At 44.6% G+C, this 18,049-nt stretch overlaps 1 protein-coding gene across 5 annotated transcripts in view; it reads right to left on the reverse strand.

Annotated features, from left to right (window-relative positions):
- LOC115399588 (teneurin-3) overlaps positions 1-18,049 on the reverse strand; it is a 154,437-nt gene that overhangs the window by 84,419 nt on the left and 51,969 nt on the right. For all 5 annotated transcript variants that reach the window (XM_030107072.1, XM_030107062.1, XM_030107056.1 and 2 more), the window contains exon 3: positions 16,576-16,801. In XM_030107072.1, coding sequence (XP_029962932.1) covers positions 16,576-16,801 — 226 coding nt within the window. The remainder of the gene's footprint in view (positions 1-16,575; positions 16,802-18,049) is intronic.

Here is an 18,049-nt window from a genome sequence, read left to right on the forward strand (position 1 = left end):
TGTTGTAGAGGCAAGTGAGGCTTGCGCAACAGGCGCTTCAGCTGACCCAAGTAATTCTCGTATGGAAAGGCTGATATGTTGTCTAATGGACCAAAGAGATGGTATTCTGCTGCCAAGTGTGTCAGCTGATGTACATTATATGTTATTTCATTTCTGCCATACAACTGCCCAAAGTGCCTCACAAATGAAATTAACAGTTCTTGAGCAAAATCAATTATCTGTTTAGATGACTGTGGAGACAACAGTAGATGCATGGCCACTGAAAACAACATAAAATTGTTGTACATTGCAAGGGGAATTATGTCTCTCAGTACTACTGGGCCAGCATAAAGCATGAAGTACCGCAGCTCTGTTGCCTTCCACCGATCTATTTCCGACAGTTGCCTGGGTTTGCGAGAAAATTCAGCAGGTGTATAAGGTTTTAGTCTCATCAACTTTAGGGAAATATCTTCAATTGTTTTACTGGGCAGCCTAGTGGCGAGTGACCTGCCTTTAATCCAAATATACAGCAACTTCCTAGTTACCCCCAGACAGCATAGATGCATGTAGTCTAATGGGAACATTGTCACCATCTTCACCAGACCAGCAAGTGGGGGCAGTGTTTGACACAAGTGGTGGTCTTCATCAATCATAGAATTAAAGTCTGTGTCCGTTCTCAATTTGACATTTGTGTCTGGATAGGTCATTTTGTTGTGCCATTCACCAACTTGAAAACACTTGTCACATCCAGAGTAACCATTGTGGCTTTTAGTATTTTTTATGAAAGCCCGAGCTGGGGCATCGCACACAAATGAGCACACTTCAACCAGTATCTGCTTCCCATTGTGAACAACTCCATTTTTTAGAATGTCAGCAAGATCCTTAACAAATGGGCCCAGGAATTCAAAGACACTTTTTGGCTTGCTAAAGCCACAGAAGAGGCCGACAAGGAATGGGGATCTACTCAAATGTAGGTTAGTTGTTGCTAGGATAGGCCAGAACTGAACTTTGCTGCTTTTGAATAGTGGCAGACCATCAATGTTAAACTGGAGCTTAATTTTAGACAAATTATCAGGCAGCTTCAGAGACTTTAGTCTTGACATCAATCCTGTGGCTAGGCCAACATGATAATATTCTCCCCCCTCTATTTTTATTGTTTGTATTTCACCTTGTGTCCTTAAAATTGTGCGAGCATCTTTTGGCAACTCGGGATGAAATGCACGCAAAATGCTCAAGAGAGCAGTCAGTGCCACTAATGATACAGAAAATGTTGACGCCCAGAATCTAAGGCTTGTGATTAAGACTTGTATTGTTGGGGGATCATCATCCACATGATCCACATCTTCATCATGTTGATGATGATCATGGTGATGAGTAAAATGATCAGTGTCATGATCATCATCACGGTCAAGATAATCATCATCACAATCCAGACGATCATCGTCATGATCAAGATGATCATCTTCTTGATAGTGATGATCATCTGGATCAAGATGATGCTTGGAATTTGATGTGCACTCAGGCGCAGCATCCAATGATGCATGGCTCTCACCCACTGTTGATCTCACAGCTCCTATAGCTGCCTGGCCCTTTGCTACTGGTGAAATTTTCACCTCAGTGTTGGCTTTTCAAAGTCATTGAGTATCTCTGACTCACAAGCCTTTACCATAGACAAAACCCTGCGTCTCTTTGTCCACCGTGATTCCATTTTGCTTTTCGTTACCTTTTTTTTTTGCTTTCTCTTGAAGTGAAGTTTGTTTTCTATTTTGATCTGTAAGAGAAAGGAAAAAGCAAACATTAGTGTTGCTAAACATTGCCAGAATGTGCACCTGTATTCAACCCCCCCCCCCAAAAAAAAACAATTTATCTTGGTGGAGGGTTGGGGGGGGTTGTCTGTTTTTCCAGATTTGCTCTCTTTTCACTCTTTCCACCTCCTTACCAACAGCCTCCAACGTCATCTGCCATGCCTGATCTACCTGAGCTCACCCTTGTCAATATTCTCTGTCTGTCTGAATGCTGGATGATTTGTTTAATTAAAAAAAAATTATAAACCTTTCAATTCTTTCATGATTCTTTTGAAATTGCAGTCACAGCATTCACACCCATATTCCACAGGAATTGCAACTTTCTATGTTAATGTTGGTCTAGATACAGGGTTACACATAATATTTTTTGTCTGGTTCTCAGGGGAGAACCTTGGGTTGTTGCTTGGTCCTCACATTTTTAAATATTTTTTTTCCCACGCCTACCTACACGAAGAACAAAATAGAGGGACGTGTGGACAATGTTACATAGCCTGCTTTAATTTCAACTGAAAATGAAGAGAAGCAGTGCAACAGAATGTCTGAAACCTTGTAACTTTCAGAAAATATAATGGTGTTTAAAGCTCTGAAAAATAAAAGTGCTCGTACAATATCTGCTTTTTATCACTTAAACCAGCGGTTTTCAAAGTGTGAGGCGCGCCTCCCCTGGGGGGCGCCAGAGAGCTTCAGAAGACGCGCAGCGAGCTTTTAGTCAGTGTGCGGCTGCGGTACCTTGGCTCGGGAGTGTGGACGAAACAGAGCAGTCCAAGGAATAGATAGACAGGCATAGATCTGATAAAATTATGGATTATTATGGGATGTGCACGCGGAGGCGTGTCAAATTCTGGATTATTTGCTTCTTTCAAGACATGTTTTGGACAAAATGCTATACTTTCTAGCTTTGTCTGGATGCATACGTTTGGACTGTTTCAGTTTTTGCTGGAATATTTTCATCTATGATCAGTTATGAGCCTCCAAAGGTGAGTTGCGCTGTTTACTTTATTTGCTGTTTGTTGGACAAATGTGTTAATATTACCCGCTGTGGTAATCACATCTGAAAGTGGTTTATACCAACGGATTCATGAGAATTTAAGCTTTCTAACGATACATAGTGTGTCTGTGGAATTTGCAAAATGCATCTGCACATTTGATAAATGCATCTGGAGATGTTGACCAGCCGTGGGCGGGCCTGCTTGTTAAGAAGGGGTTTTTAACAGTGAGACCTTACATCGGGTAGTGACAGTGGCTACTCCACACACACCAACACACACGCGCACAAAAATAGCGAGCAAGATCAAGCAAAGATTTCGGACGGAGCCAGATATGCTAATGAACATGGAACAAGCTAAAGCCCCGGTCACACCGCCCGAACTTTGCCGGAGGGTCCCTGGAGCAGTGAAAAAAATCCATCACCGCTTGTAACCCTTCACCACCGTTTAACAGAAGTTGGCCTCCGTTCAAGCAACGCCGTAAACGCTCGGCGGCCACCGCTGATGTTACACCCCCTCCAAAGGCTGCAACGATCAGCCAGACCATCATACATTTTTTAGTGTTTTTGCGCAGGAGCACAGCAGCAGGTTGTTTTTCTGTAATCTAATGTATTAGAAATTAACATAAATGAACAAAATATTAAGTCAAGAGGATCAGCAAACCTTTTAATGCCTCATGTCTGCTGTATTAATGCCTCAAATCAGGTTTTAAAATTTATTTGACTTTTTACAGCGCATTTGCGCAGCTGTCACCTCTCACACTCTGCGCACTGGTTTCCTTGATAAACACGCACACTATACGCACATCAATTTGTAAAATAAGTCTCCCTGGCTGCGCACCAGGACGGACCCCCCCCCCCCCCCCCCCCCCCCCCCCCACACACACACACACACACACACACACACAGTCTGTCTGACCCTGTTCATTTGATTCTGGGACTGCAGGCTCGACAGGACAAAGGTATTTGTTCAGAAAATATGTTCGTTCTCAAATTAATTTTTGGAAACGAAAAACACTTGGTTTGCTGTACTTTGATGGAGGATATAATATTTTACCCGAATCTGTAACTGGCACATCTGGAGAAGCTGCAGTGCTCCAACTACCGTGTTCACTGTTGTGTAGAGATTTATCACATTAGTTTATTTTTTTTTCACACAATTTTATGTTATTATTATCTAGTGGTAAACTGACAGTAGCCTACAGTAATTCTCTATACCTGGAGGTGACGTGTGAGCGCTTCATGCGCCGCTGTAGGTTCTACTGGACTGTCCGACACGTCTCCGCCATCCGATTCCCCCTCACTGACCTCCTGTGTCATTGCTGAAGCTTCTGTTATGCCTCTTTTTATTGTCTTTTTTTTTTTTTTTTTTTTTTGGGGGGGGGGGGGTTGATATTTTTGGCCGATTGTCTGCTGTCAGAGCTAGCTCCCTGTTCAGATGCGCGCACATGAACCAAAACAAATCAATCGCAGAAAAAAAGCAACGCGAAGTGCGTCTTCTTTATCTTTTGGAGGTATAAATGCTTTGTAATATTATGTGTGTCATTGTTAGGACCTTATTTGCTTCAGAAACCTTATTTGCTTCAGAAAAACATACAAGACACATGTTTAGGAAAAGTCAAAGAATTAGAGGACAGGGGAATGATTTTAACAGATTTATTAGAATTCTAAAAACCCAAAAGGTCTGTCAGAACGTCTTGGCTGTTCTGGTGTTAACAACTGTGAAAAAAATACTGTTTTATAAATATTACTTCAACCTTTTTCATTTATTATTCCATTCCACTGTTCCAGCAACCCCTGTCCGCTCGTAGAACGCTTCTCACCGCTCCACCGACGTTTGTGCAACGTTTAATCGCCGCCCGGGCAACGCAGCCAAGCAGCGGTGGTCCAGCGTCCCAGATTGCGTTGGCCTGGCGGACCCGAGCGTCCACGAACTTGCGTCTGGCGGTGCCAAACTTGGATTGGGCGTTGGTGGAGCCGGGGCGGAAAATTCAACGCTCCTCACCGCTCGGAATATTTTGTGCAGCTCAAAACTTTCGGAGCGGTGGGAGGGCCCCTCCGGTAACATCAGCGGTGGCCGAGCGTACACGGCGTGGCTTTAACGGAGGCAAACTTCTGTTAAACGGTGGTGAACGGTGGTGAACGGTTACGAGCGGTGATTAATTTTTTTTCACCGCTCCAGGAACACTCCAGCAAAGTTCGGGCGGTGTGACCGGGCCCTTAGATCATCAGAACACCACAACTGATGATGGATTTAAGATAGCAGTGCTGGCAGCCACGGCCAGACTTCGCAGCGGGGCGATCAGCTGACCCGGTCCCGCTAACCATTCCGGCTGGTCCCGAATGGGGAGCGGGACAGGGTCCCCCGAATGCCCCGTTGCGAAGCCGTGCTCCCAACGGGCGGAGGGGGCAACCGACAGCTGCCGGTGGACTGTTACAGGCACAGAATCTCCATACTCCTACAGTTTGCCTCGAATCGCACAGTTTACAAATTAAATCGAAACTGGATCACAGATTTGTTACAATAACCTCGGCGTATGCATAGAAATTCCCAGATTTTTGACAATAGATGGAAGAATGTCTGCTTACCTGGTGCTTTGGCTTCAGTGTCCAGGCGATGATCTCCCAGGCAACAATACATCATCTATTTTTCGATCATATTTCCCGGGCAAGCTTATCGTTTCCTGGTCAACCATAAATCGATGGTTTTTCAATCAATGTATTTTTGAGGTCAACCATTCTTCAACTGTTTATCAACACTGGTGTCATCACAGGATCAACCAGATATAAATGCTAAATCAACCACAGTCGGCGATCATAATTCAACATTGTTTCCATGTCATAGTCATCAACATCAGGTTCCATCTATATTGCAATGATGATTCAATATTTATTTATTGTTGAAAAAACGATATAAACCAGTCTCACAGCTCAGATCAAATATCAACATTTATTCAATGTTGTCTTGCATGCAGTCTCCATGTCAACCATAAATCGATGGTTTTTCAATCAATGTATTTTTGAGGTCAACCATTCTTCAACTGTTTATCAACACTGGTGTCATCACAGGATCAACCAGATATAAATGCTAAATCAACCACAGTCGGCGATCATAATTCAACATTGTTTCCATGTCATAGTCATCAACATCAGGTTCCATCTATATTGCAATGATGATTCAATATTTATTTATTGTTGAAAAAACGATATAAACCAGTCTCACAGCTCAGATCAAATATCAACATTTATTCAATGTTGTCTTGCATGCAGTCTCCATGTCAACCATAAATCGATGGTTTTTCAATCAATGTATTTTTGAGGTCAACCATTCTTCAACTGTTTATCAACAGTGGTGTCATCACCAGATCAACCAGATATAAATGCTAAATCAACCACAGTCGGAGATCATAAATCAACGTTGTTTCCATGTCATAGTCATCAACATCAGGTTCCATCTATATTGCAATGATGATTCAATGTTTATTTATGGTTGAAAAATTGATATCAACCATTCTGATGGTTCTGATGAAATATCAACGTTTATTCAATGTCGTCTTGCTGTCTGGGTTGTTGCCACTCTTGCCACTACTTAGAGATTAAAGCCCAAATGCCTCCAGGCTTACGGGGACGTCCAGACAAAACGGACAGGTTGACCATGCATTGCAAATCTTATTCCAATCCACGACTGTAAATTGGTGGATTTTTTTTTGCGGGAAATCCAACCACTGCACAACTGAGCTGAGTGTAGAATACATTACCACTGTTGGATGAATTTAAATGAAGAAAACAGTTTTGAAGTAATGCTTCGCTGCGTTAGATTAGCTGGCGTCCATATTTATAATAGCGAACCAAAATATGCAGGAAGAGATGCCTGCTGCTGTCGGTGTGTTGGGATTTTAGAGCATCTTCCCCCCCGAAAAGTATTCGCCTCGCCTGCCTTCACACACATATGAACCTGTAGGAAGGTTCAGGAGTGTGATTGAGCAAATACTTTTGGCAACATAGTCTTTCTAACTAGTCAAATCTTTTCATCTAGTGGTTAAACCTGACTTACTTTATAAAAATAAGCTTAAATATTCAAAATAGCCCGTGAAACAATACATACAACCATAGCGATGCTACTGAACCAGTGAGAGACGATCACTGAGTTAAATCTTCCGGATCAGAGGACGATAGCGTCTGCTTTCTCCCTCTTGAATCTGCACTCGCCTGCACTAGTCTTACACAGCACTTCAACACAAGTCCTGCTTTATGTCCTCCATAGATCCCAGGGGACGGGCGGGTTGCCGTGGCAACCGCTAATCTAAATACACCAATAAACCGATAAAGCGGTGTTTGCTCATCAATTATTAGTGAGGCATCTGCGACGTCTCCATGTAAGTTTTATAAAAGCTTTTTAATCCCGTGAAGCTGTGATTCTGCGCTAAAGAGCTTGAGAATGGCTAATTGAGCAAAAAATAAATAATAAAAAAAAAAAAATCTCTCAGCAGTTAAAGGCTGAAAATCAATACAGTAACCCTCGCTGATTAGAGGTCCGGCCGCCGGGCGACTCAAACGCTGCAGAGAGAAGCATCTGTCCCTGTTTTATTGTAATAAAGCTTTGCTCGGTGATGACGGATCAATTTTTTCACGTGTGGAAGAAAAAAAAAACCTTTTACCAAAAATGATGCCTCATAGTTTCTGGCTGAGATTTCTGGGACTTTTTGTTTATCCTGTGACGACAACATTGATTTCAGATTTCTGACTGCAGACTGATGCTAATCGTGTCTTAACAGAAAAATGTTTTGTATACATGTGAGGGTTCAACAAATCCTGAGGCCAGACGCACGACAGATTCATTCAGCAGGTAATGGGAGGAAGATGCTCTACCATCTGGATGTTAGTGGGAGGAAGACGCTCTAAAAGCCGTCATCGGCCAAGCAGACGTATCCTGATAATTCTCTCTCTGTAGATCTGAGAAGAGATGTAGATAAGAGAGGGTTTGTGTCGCTGGTTTTCATTTGTTTCCAGTTTTCACAGACGTGACAGTCGAACGCCACACGGTTCCAGCAGGCACCGCTCCTATTTCCACGCCGTCCCTGAGATTTCTGGCATTTGGCGTCCCCGGCGAGGACGTCTCGGCGGTAAAACTTCCCTGATCAATTGCACTCCAAGAACAAATGTCAGATTTGGATGGTGTGGCTCCTGGACGACCCGACGGGCACGTGCTGTCACGATCAGACAGGGACTCCATTTAAAGGTTACGGCGGCGGCGGCGGCGGAATGACAATGCAGCGCCATCGACGAACCGCCACGAGTTCGCGTTCCTCAATCTGGAACAATCTGCACTGCAGCTGCCACGCACTCTGGAATGCACAGTTGGGTACGAATTGAGGTCAGAACTTGCACATCGTCTGAAGCGGCAGACGTGTAGCGTCTCACACACACACACACACACACACACATTCATGTTCTCAAACACACACACACATGCAGACAAATAGACATGCTTCTACCTGGGGAGTTTCGTGTAAAGGGATCAAATGTGATGAGGCAGACAGAAGGAGACATGGATTCCTGTGTGTGTGTGTGGGTGTGTGTGTGTGTGTGGGGGTGTGTGTGTGTGTGTGTTCTGACAGGGTTACATTCTCTATTGGAGGAAGATAAATAACTACTCAGAGGGTCTGAGGGGAGTTTACCTGTAAATAAATGCAGAAATCTATACAGAGGTTGTTTTTTTTCCCTGTGATATGTAAGAGAGAATCATTAGAAGCGCCTCTTACTGAGCGTTTAGAATGAATGTAAAATACATCTTATTGCTGCAATTCGGCCCAATTTACCAACAACATGGACGCACCGTCAATTAGCAGGAACATATGGCGCCCTGCAGGGGGCTGAAAGTGGAAAATCAGCTGTATTTCCATCGCTTACAGCCCTGTAGCTTCGTACTGGAGGAGGTGGCGTGAGACCGAGAGCGGCGAGATTCCGTATACGTGAAGCAAACTCTCCGCTAGACATTCATTGCATTTGGCGTTTCAAGTAATTCTGGCACTGATTGTTTTCACATCTGCCCCCTCGTCTTATATTTCTAAAGAGCAGACTGAAGGGGTCTGCAGATGAGATGCTGTTGGACATGATTAACAAACGGCAGACTGGTGTAAATGTCTGCAGCTATAGACGCCGGATGACCGGCGGTAATTGATTACAGCCAGTGTGATGCAACAAGGCGCATTACTATGCTAATCCGGGCGGCCCCGGCCACGGCAATGTGGCGTGTTGTGAGCGAGCGGGGAAAGGGAGACAATCGGGACAATCGTGTGAGCGCGAGAGGGACAGCGAGCCGATGAATGGCTGCGCGTCGGCCGCGGCGGCCGCGCGTCCGCGTGCGCGCCCGCCGCCTCGTTGACACAAAGCGGCGGCCAGCGCCGCTCTCACGACGCCGCTTGTCATCATGATGACATTTGAAAACATCCTCGCAGAGGACAAAAGACCAAACAATGAGTGGGTGGATTTGTCTGCGGCTAAGCTCCAGCTGTAGGGGTGAGAGAGCAGCGCGGAAACAATGCGAGCCCCGGCCCCGCCAGCGTGTAATCTGCCTATTAGCCACTGCTCTGCGTTAGCATTAGCATTTCAAGGTGAGAGCTGGAATAATCACGCCGCTTCAAATACAGTAGGAGGGAGAAGACGAGGCTGCAGATGTGGCGACTTGTTTTCAGGACGTGGTTCCGCCTCCGGATCGCCACCTGCCCTCTCCACAGGGGGGCCGCTGGAGCAGCCAGAGCCGCACGCCGGGCCTCTCCGTGCCATCCTGCCCACGGAGATCAGCGTGGCGCCATCTCGAGAGGCTCCAGCAGCGAGCTCAGATTGTTTGCACGTGGAGTTTATCGTGTTTAACAAGTTTGATGAGGTTAGACGGCGGAGGGGCTCGTCTTTTGTGCACAAATACGATGATCTTTGAAGTCTGACTCCAGACTTTGCAGGCAAATAGTCTGTGACTTAATTATGAGGGACAGCAGCGGTTAGCACGACCAGCAGCATGCTGCTGCAGATTAGCTCAGTGTCTGAAGATTAATGGTTTTTTTGTTTGATGAAGACGTGATGAACATGTTTTCAGTTCAGGAGCCGCATTCAGAGCGATTTGATCCTCAGACGACCAATAAAATACAGCCCGAATATCCTTTATGTTGAAACTTTTTCTGTGTTTTGGCACAGAGGGATGAGAATATCTATAGTTTCACAAAAAAAATTACCAATAAAAATGATTCCAATGTCAAAATAAAGCCAATTTCAAAAGAAACCTGGAGTAAAATACAGTGAAATGTCAAAAAACTGTTGCATTCTGCACAATTTCCCAAACTCCCCCTGACAGCGTGGCTTTCAGGCTAGCTTCATAGCTAGCTAGGTAGCTAGCTTTCATGGCCACATCAGTGATATGTCAGCCTGGCTGTCACTGTTCTGTTGTTTCTGTTACCGAAGAAATGTTTAAAAAAATCAGTTTTCTTTGAATTTTTGAAAATGTCCTTGGTGGTTTGACCAGACTGGAACCTCTTGTGGACCAGCTGTGGCCCGCGGGCCTCCTATTTGACAGTGGTTAGCACCTGTTGCAGTGGTTGGCAGCCTTGCCTCACATGGAAAAGGTCTCCAGATCAAATCCCAGCTTGAACTCTGAGTGTGGAGTTTGCATGTTCTCCCACAGGCAAAAACGAGCGCTTGAGGCTAAACAACAAATGGTGTGTTTCAAGAGTGTGTGTCTGTGTGATGGAGTCGGTGGAACTCATTTATAGACAGACGACTGCTTTGATTCGGGTTGTTTTCTGTTTATGTTTATGAGAGGAGTTTGCACGGTCTCCCTGTGCATGCGGCAGTTTTTTGCATATGGATGAATAAATTAGGTGTTTAGCTTATTCTCATTTTAAGTTGGTACATGTGAAACAATGCAATAAAATAACTCTTCAAGTTCATGTTCTTGCTTTTTAATAAACTCCTCATAAAGTCACATTTTGGCAGAGCTCCTGGAGAGGATGCACCATATGCTGCCGGCAGCAGCAGTTTAAACAGTAGCCTGAAAATCAAAGAGAAACATTGCAGAACTCTGGAATCACCACAGAAATGTGCGCTTGGCATTAAAAATGTTGGCAAAATAAATGAAAAGAAAAAGACACGAGAGAAAGGAAGAAAAAGAAAAAAAAAAAAAAGAAGAATCTCAGCGTCTTGAGGATTACCACTTTGTCTCCAGCATGCGTCCACTCTGGCTGGTACCCAACTACGGAGACGAGCTGGAGCGGCGCTCTGCTCGGGAAGGCTGCCGCCGCCGCCGCTGGGCGGATATCTCACACATGACTAATCAGTCCTGCTGCAATCATGACACCGTGCAACAGGAAATCAGAGAAGAAAAAAAAAAAAAAAACTTCAGCTGCCCTCCTGGGATGTGAAGCATGACTGTCTGACTCGTGATTTACATGTCCGTCCCACACAAACAAGTCCACACACACACACATACACACACACACACACACACCTCCCTCCTTGGATTACCTCTGCTGTTTTTTTTTTTTTTTTCCTCCTCCGTCACCCCCGAGAACATTTCTAACACATTTTTCATCAGGAAAATGTAGTGTCTGCGGGACACTGTAGCACATGATGACTTTAGAGCTGAGGCATAATTTGATTTCGGCGGAGGACTCCCCTGACACACGGATCCAATGAGGATTGACAGGACATTTATAACTGCACCGTGCGGCTGGGCAGGCCTTCAAAAGGCTCATTCGGAAATGTCATAACGACTCCTCCGGTTGAATCTCATCGCCGCGTCGAGGTGCAGGAAATGTTCAAGTGGGCTCAAAAGGACATACATATGTAAGAGCAGGCGCCTACATGCATTACACCGCCAACAACAATGAAACTTTCTCTCTCTTTTATGTTTCTTTGAAAACATGAAGTGGGGAGAGGAGTTTTATTTATTTATTTTTTTTAGAACCGAGAATAAAGACTAATGTGACGCTACCAGAAAGATTTTCAGACTTCTGAAACTCGCTTTCAAGCAAAATGATCAAAACTGTGTTTTAAAATTTTTAAAAAAAGAACTGGTTATGACTCAACTGGTACTGAAAGTCACAAAGCAGACGCCTGAGTATGGAAAACAGACTCTTCATGTGCCTATTAGGGTCTGTTTTAGGTACATTTTTACATAATATTTTATATTAATAACATTTTGCCGAACTCAGTGTACAAAAGACGTGACAACAGGTTGGTAAAACTTTATGTATACATTCAGAGGGAAATAGTTCCTATCGAAGAAGCATTTAAAGCAAATATATTCAACTGCATCATATCTTAACTTGAAGTTAAATAATAGAATGTCATTAGAAATGTTATATTTTTGCATTTGTTAATTAATTAATTTAAAAAAAATTAAGAACCCTTCATCATTACATGACATTGGAAATGAAAAAATGCATTTTGATTAATAAATGCATGTTTTTGTACTATTCAATCACTGAAGTGGTCTGCAACTCATTTATGTTTGAGATTCAGAAATATATGAAGAAAGAAATGCCCTCTTCATCAGCTTTCACATATCTATCGCGCTGTCTTTATACTTCAATTTATCATTAAGTCTATGTTCAATCCAGTTTGAGAACATTTTAACAAGTGCTCTAAAAAGGGTTAAAATAAGTTGGAATGATGAAAAAGTAGCATTGAATAAAGTTGTGTGGTTCATGCATGTCCAAGAAACTTTGGTTAAAAGGTGAAACACCGGGATAAAGTGATGAACTTGAACCAGATTTCTTTTTAATAAGGCAGATTTAAGTCCTTCTTTCTAAAGGATAAATTCATCACTACAAATCAACAGAGTTCCAAACGTTTCATGAAGTTATTTTTCTGAATCATTCAGTCTCAATCAAACAGAACCATCTAGCCTTTTTGTCTGGATGAGCAACAAGAAAACTGAATTTTTCATTTCAGCTGAATGATAGATGCACCTCCAGGCGTTGGATTACTGAGCATATTGTTTAAAATGTGAAGTGTTCTCCAGAGGACATATATATGTGTGTGTGGGCTGCTGTATGGAGCATATATAACTTCCTCCATGAAGACATGAACAATACAGGTTTCATTCACACTGTAGAAGCTATTTTAAAGAAATGATTAAGCACCGCTCCCGTATAATTGCCCCATATGTGCTTGGGTCCCCGGAGACACATTGAAATTCATTTCATAATAAAAAAAAAAAAAAAAAAATGAGAGTGATATTTCTAATTGAAAACACAGAGAGGAAGTGTGAGCGGCGAGCGGTGGAAACCTGAGGATTTAAAGCACTTCTCACGTTTTTAGATGTGAGCGACTCCAGAGAACGGCGGCCGGTGCCAAGTAGTACCACTGCTCTGCTGCCAGCTAATTGAGCCCTTTAAATTGAGTCCTCTCGCTCAGAACAAAAGCTGAGGCACAACAGTCTGGTCGCATTATGCGCGCATTGATATTCCCCCCCCCCCAAAACAAAACCTCCGGGCGAGACGCAGGCTGACGTCGGAGCGAGGAAGAAGAAGAAGAAGAAGAAGAAGAAGAAAGAAAGTCTCCATTTGTCTAATGCATATGCTTGATCTCTACTAAACTGCGGGAGTAAATGAGGCGAAATCAAGCCCAGTGTTTTAGACGCAGCGCTGACAGTATGATCACAGTGGGAGCGGCGACTTTACCCACTCACCGTACAGTAATGAGCAGCCGTTACACCGGCGGCGGCGGCACTTCACTCACCGAGAACAACAGCGAGAGCCATCCAGCGCCGGCGCTCGCCGCCACCCAGTCAAATTAGCACACTGGCGCATTTAAGACCAACACTTTTATGGGAGGTTACACACACATTATTCATTACTGCTAATTGCCGTAAGAGTATCTAACGCTGTCAAACGGGAGCTTTACTTTCAAGGAGGTCGCCGTGTCGCGGGGAATATATTAGGCGGGATCATAACATTGTGATTTATACTTGACACTTTTTTAATCAACTGCCTTGTACGGAATAATTCACTGTCTGCGCGCACGTGACGGCGCACGCCGGCGGCGCCGCGGAGGAAATAAAAGCGGGCTGTGTTAGAGAGCGCGGTTCCCGAGGCCACCTGCACGCCGGCTCGGCCCCCCAAAAACCTCCGAAGGCCGCCTAATGAATACTCTCCTCCGCTGCTGTTTACATTTCCCAGCCTGGTAATTTTGGTGACATGTGTAATTACGTACAGCAGCGGGTCTTCCCTTCGGCCCCCGTCGGTTCCCACCCACTGACAGCCACTTGATTTAGAGTCGGCGGCGGCGGCGGCGGTGATTTATGCCCGGGCTGATGATAGGTGCGCACATATTGTTTTGTCGATACAGCTGAGACGGCTCAAGGTCACGGCGCGGTTAGCATTCAATCACGGCATCTTCCCCGGAAAGTGAGGCTGTCACCACGTATCCCGATTGATTCAGTCAGATCATAAGAGGCTGTTTCTTCACGCCGCCACCGACCAAATTCAAAGTTTACATTCATCCCAGCGCCGGAAAGGCGAGCCTGTGCCAGGGAAATATCAGGCTGGAATGCAATCATCTACTCAAGGCCGTTTCTGAGTCACGGCGCAATATAGCACACTTCATTAGATCGGATATTTTGAGCTCACTGATTAAGAAAGATGTATCTGATGTTTCGGGAGCCAAACTTGGCAGCGGCTGTGAGGACAAAGTGGCATCTTGCGCAGCAGAATTCGCCGCGACGTGTAATCCACTCACCGAGGCTCTTGTTAAGTTATAACCTCTCTGATTTCACCAGGAAGCTCGTTGCTGTTTACTTCACTTTAATCACGCACTTTCTTTCTCACTCGAACTCTGACTAATCTAGTAATCAAGGCTTAATTGTAGGTGCGCGCAAAACGCAGAAAACCGGCGCGCACGCTCCTCGGTATTCTGAACCGAGGGCAGACCCGGGCCACATTAATCAAACCCAGTCGGAACTCCATTAAGCCAGGCACAATTCGTGGAGTAATAATTTCACCTGATGAGGTGTAGTCCTGAAAAACGGGACTTAAAATGAGCCATTCTTAAATATTTTAAACCCTGGAGTAAATTTGCATTTTATTACATTCTCATCCTGGAAGGGTGGCGCTCCATTAATAAACGTCAACACGGCGAGTGACTCTTGAGATTTAGGATTCTTTTGTGCTGGAATTTCTGCCGACTCGGCTGTAACTGGTGTCCACTGGTGTCAGCGACGGTCACACGCGTGCAGTGGGTAGCTTGCACTGTTCCCGCAGTGAAATTCCCAGTTTAATCCCCAGCTGAAGGAGATTTCTTCACGGAGTTTGCTTCTTCTGACTGAGTGTGCGCGGCCTTTCTCACGTGCAGTGGAGTTTTACTGGTGACTTCAGAAAGCCAATCTGTGATGGATCAATACAATTAGACCCAAATGAGGATCAAAACTCGAGCACAACCAATTAAAAATCTCCCTCTAATAAGATAAAATGTGAGAATGACTTGGATGAGCTTTAACTTGAACATAACCCTTAAATTGATGAGATAAACCCGAGTAGTTTACACACGGCGGTTTATTTAGCGGGTTGAGAACAGTCCTGACGATGGTCACCTCACACACACCATCCTCCCACTTCACTGGCTGCGGATACAAGGTCACTCTCCTTATATAACAGCGCCTACATGGAAAGGCGCTCTCCTCGTGGAAGGGGCTCCTCGCCGAATCTCTCTGAACTGGCGCCGCCGGGGGAAATGAGCTTTTTGCTCTGCAGCCCATCGTCTGTGTAATCCACCGCCTGTCTGTGTGAGCGCTCTGCGGATGACGGACAGCTTCAGAAAGGAAAGTAAAATATTTATTTTCCTTTATCTATCGCCGCTATTATAACTCCGAGGTGGCACAGAATGAACCCTATCCTTGATTGAGCCTTAAAATGCCTTAAAATGGTTTAATACACAATAAATGAAAAATGATTTATCTGTATCTGAGTTATGTGGAGACTGACTCTGTATTCTGACCAGTCGAGCAGCACGAATTAAAAATTAAGCCAAAACCAACAAATTTATGTCTCAAAATTACACACAGAAGCAGAGAAAAGAGGAGAGCATGTGTTAAAGTGAGCATAATATTAAACTCTCCTGCCTTTTGAGGGAACCTTGATGTTTTTTGCCATCAATAGCACCATTTCAACCAAGAATCACTCCACCAAACACTCATTTCTTCATTTATTGTGAAGAGTTTCCAGTAATCTCCAGCATTCACAGCCTGGTTCAGTTCACTGATTGTTGTTCCTCGTTTTATGAGTTCAAAGCATCGACTTATGGCCAGTTGGATTTAACTCCATTGAGATTACACGTCCCTATATTCAGAGTGCTCTTACACTCCATGTAGGAAACAAGACGTGAACCATAGAACAGATGTTGGGTAAATAACTGCATCAAAACATGAGCGTCTCACGGCAACTTCCTCCCACTCAGTCAGTTCATGGCTGTTTTTATTTCTCTTAAGTAAAACTCAGATGCGTGTGCGTGGACCTGGTGGATCAGATTAATCCGGTGGGTTTGATTATTCTGGAGGATCCAGTGGATCTGGTAAATCCACCGGATCCTGTGAGATCCAGTGGATCCACAAACCCAATCAACCCAGTGGGTCATATTAATCCACCAGATCCCATGAAATCACATAAACCTGGTGGGTCTAAGAGAAGTGGGGTGTCTGGTAGATTAATTGGATTCCCCAAGATCCATCTGATCCACTGGATCCAGTGGATCCACCGTGCTGTGGCAGGTCTCCGGGGGATCCGGTTGGATCCGGCGGCGGTGTCGGGGCTCACTCACCTGCTCTCCAGGGCCACATTGCTGCCCAGCACCCAGCTGTCCTGCAGCTGGACGCATTCCGCCGTACTCTGCAAGTCGGCCGCCAGGCCGGCTGTGGGCGGCGGGCTGGGGCTCCTCTGATTGGCCAGTGAGCTGCGGCTCAGGGAGGTGATGGACGGATGCTGCTTGTGCGGGGGCGGCGCCGGCGGAAGCGGAGGCGGGGCTTTCTGGGCGGACAGATGGTCACCTGAGGACGAGACGAGAGAACCGCGACACGTTAACGTCGTCACCGGGGTCGTCTTAATAGCGGAGGGAAAAAAAAAATCAAAATAAAGAAGCCATTTATTATTCAGCTGATTAAAATTACGCCCCCGGTGAAACGAGAACAGCAGATGTGTAAGATTATTCGTCTGCCTTCCGAGCAAGATATGAAAGCAAGTAGACTGGGAAAAGTAAATACAACCAAGAGCAAGACATTTAGATGAGATGCAACCGCTGCAAAAAAACAAGGGAAATAAGAGCCGCTTTTATGGCGATACACATAATAATTGTCACAAAACGCCACACGGCTGACAGTTGGGTTCTCTTAAACAGAAGGTCACTTAGAGAGGCAGCTGTTCTTTTATGGGCGCTTAACGCAATGTTTCACGTTTGATTACAGCCAGAGAAGACTCTCAAATAACTAATGACCAGAACATCCATTAGAGCTCTGAGAGAACAGGTTTTCCAATTTCACACAAAGCTGTGTAATTGGCCCCCAGAATGGCATGTGGTGATTATCTATCCATCTTCCCTGTTTAAAAGGTAAAAACCCACAGTGCTGACAATTCTGATTTGCTCCAATGAGCCCCGAATGGGCATCGTCTTTCTTGCCTCACGGAGGCTTGGAGAAAGCTGGGACTTGCGTCTTTTAGGAGCTTCTGTTGTTTTTGCACTGACAGCGTTAATTTTTTATCATGCCTAAAGGAGTTTAAATCCCCAGCATATAAACACTGGAGGCCGGCGCATGATTTAACCTTTGTTTTCTCCGTCCGTGCGTACAGAGACATTAAAAACTACCGATGCTGGATGAGGAGAACAACTTTGCTGAAAGGACACCAGCAACAGCTTAAAAAAAAATAAATAAATAAATAAATAAAACACTCTTGAATGGCCATGCGATTCCTGTCCTTGTCCATGTGCTTCCACTTCTCTCTGTGCATAAAACAAGCTGCTGGACGGGGACAAACGAGCCATTTGGTTTCACAAAGCTAGCAAGAAACACCAAAACCACTCAGAGCTCGGAAAAAATCATTTTCAGCGCTCGGAGGTAAAAACCTTTGGGCTAACACACACGCAGTACGACCGCTCTGGAGTTCAAGGCAGGAATACATCAAACATATATTAAAAGGGATATTGTAATAAGAGTGATTACAGGCAGTAAAGCTGCTCTCTGCTCGGTGGAAGGAAGGACACTGCTCGCCGTAATGATGTCAAATAGGCATATATAAATATG

This window comes from Salarias fasciatus, chromosome 2 (genome assembly GCF_902148845.1).
Source record: "Salarias fasciatus chromosome 2, fSalaFa1.1, whole genome shotgun sequence".
NCBI lineage: Eukaryota > Metazoa > Chordata > Actinopteri > Blenniiformes > Blenniidae > Salarias > Salarias fasciatus.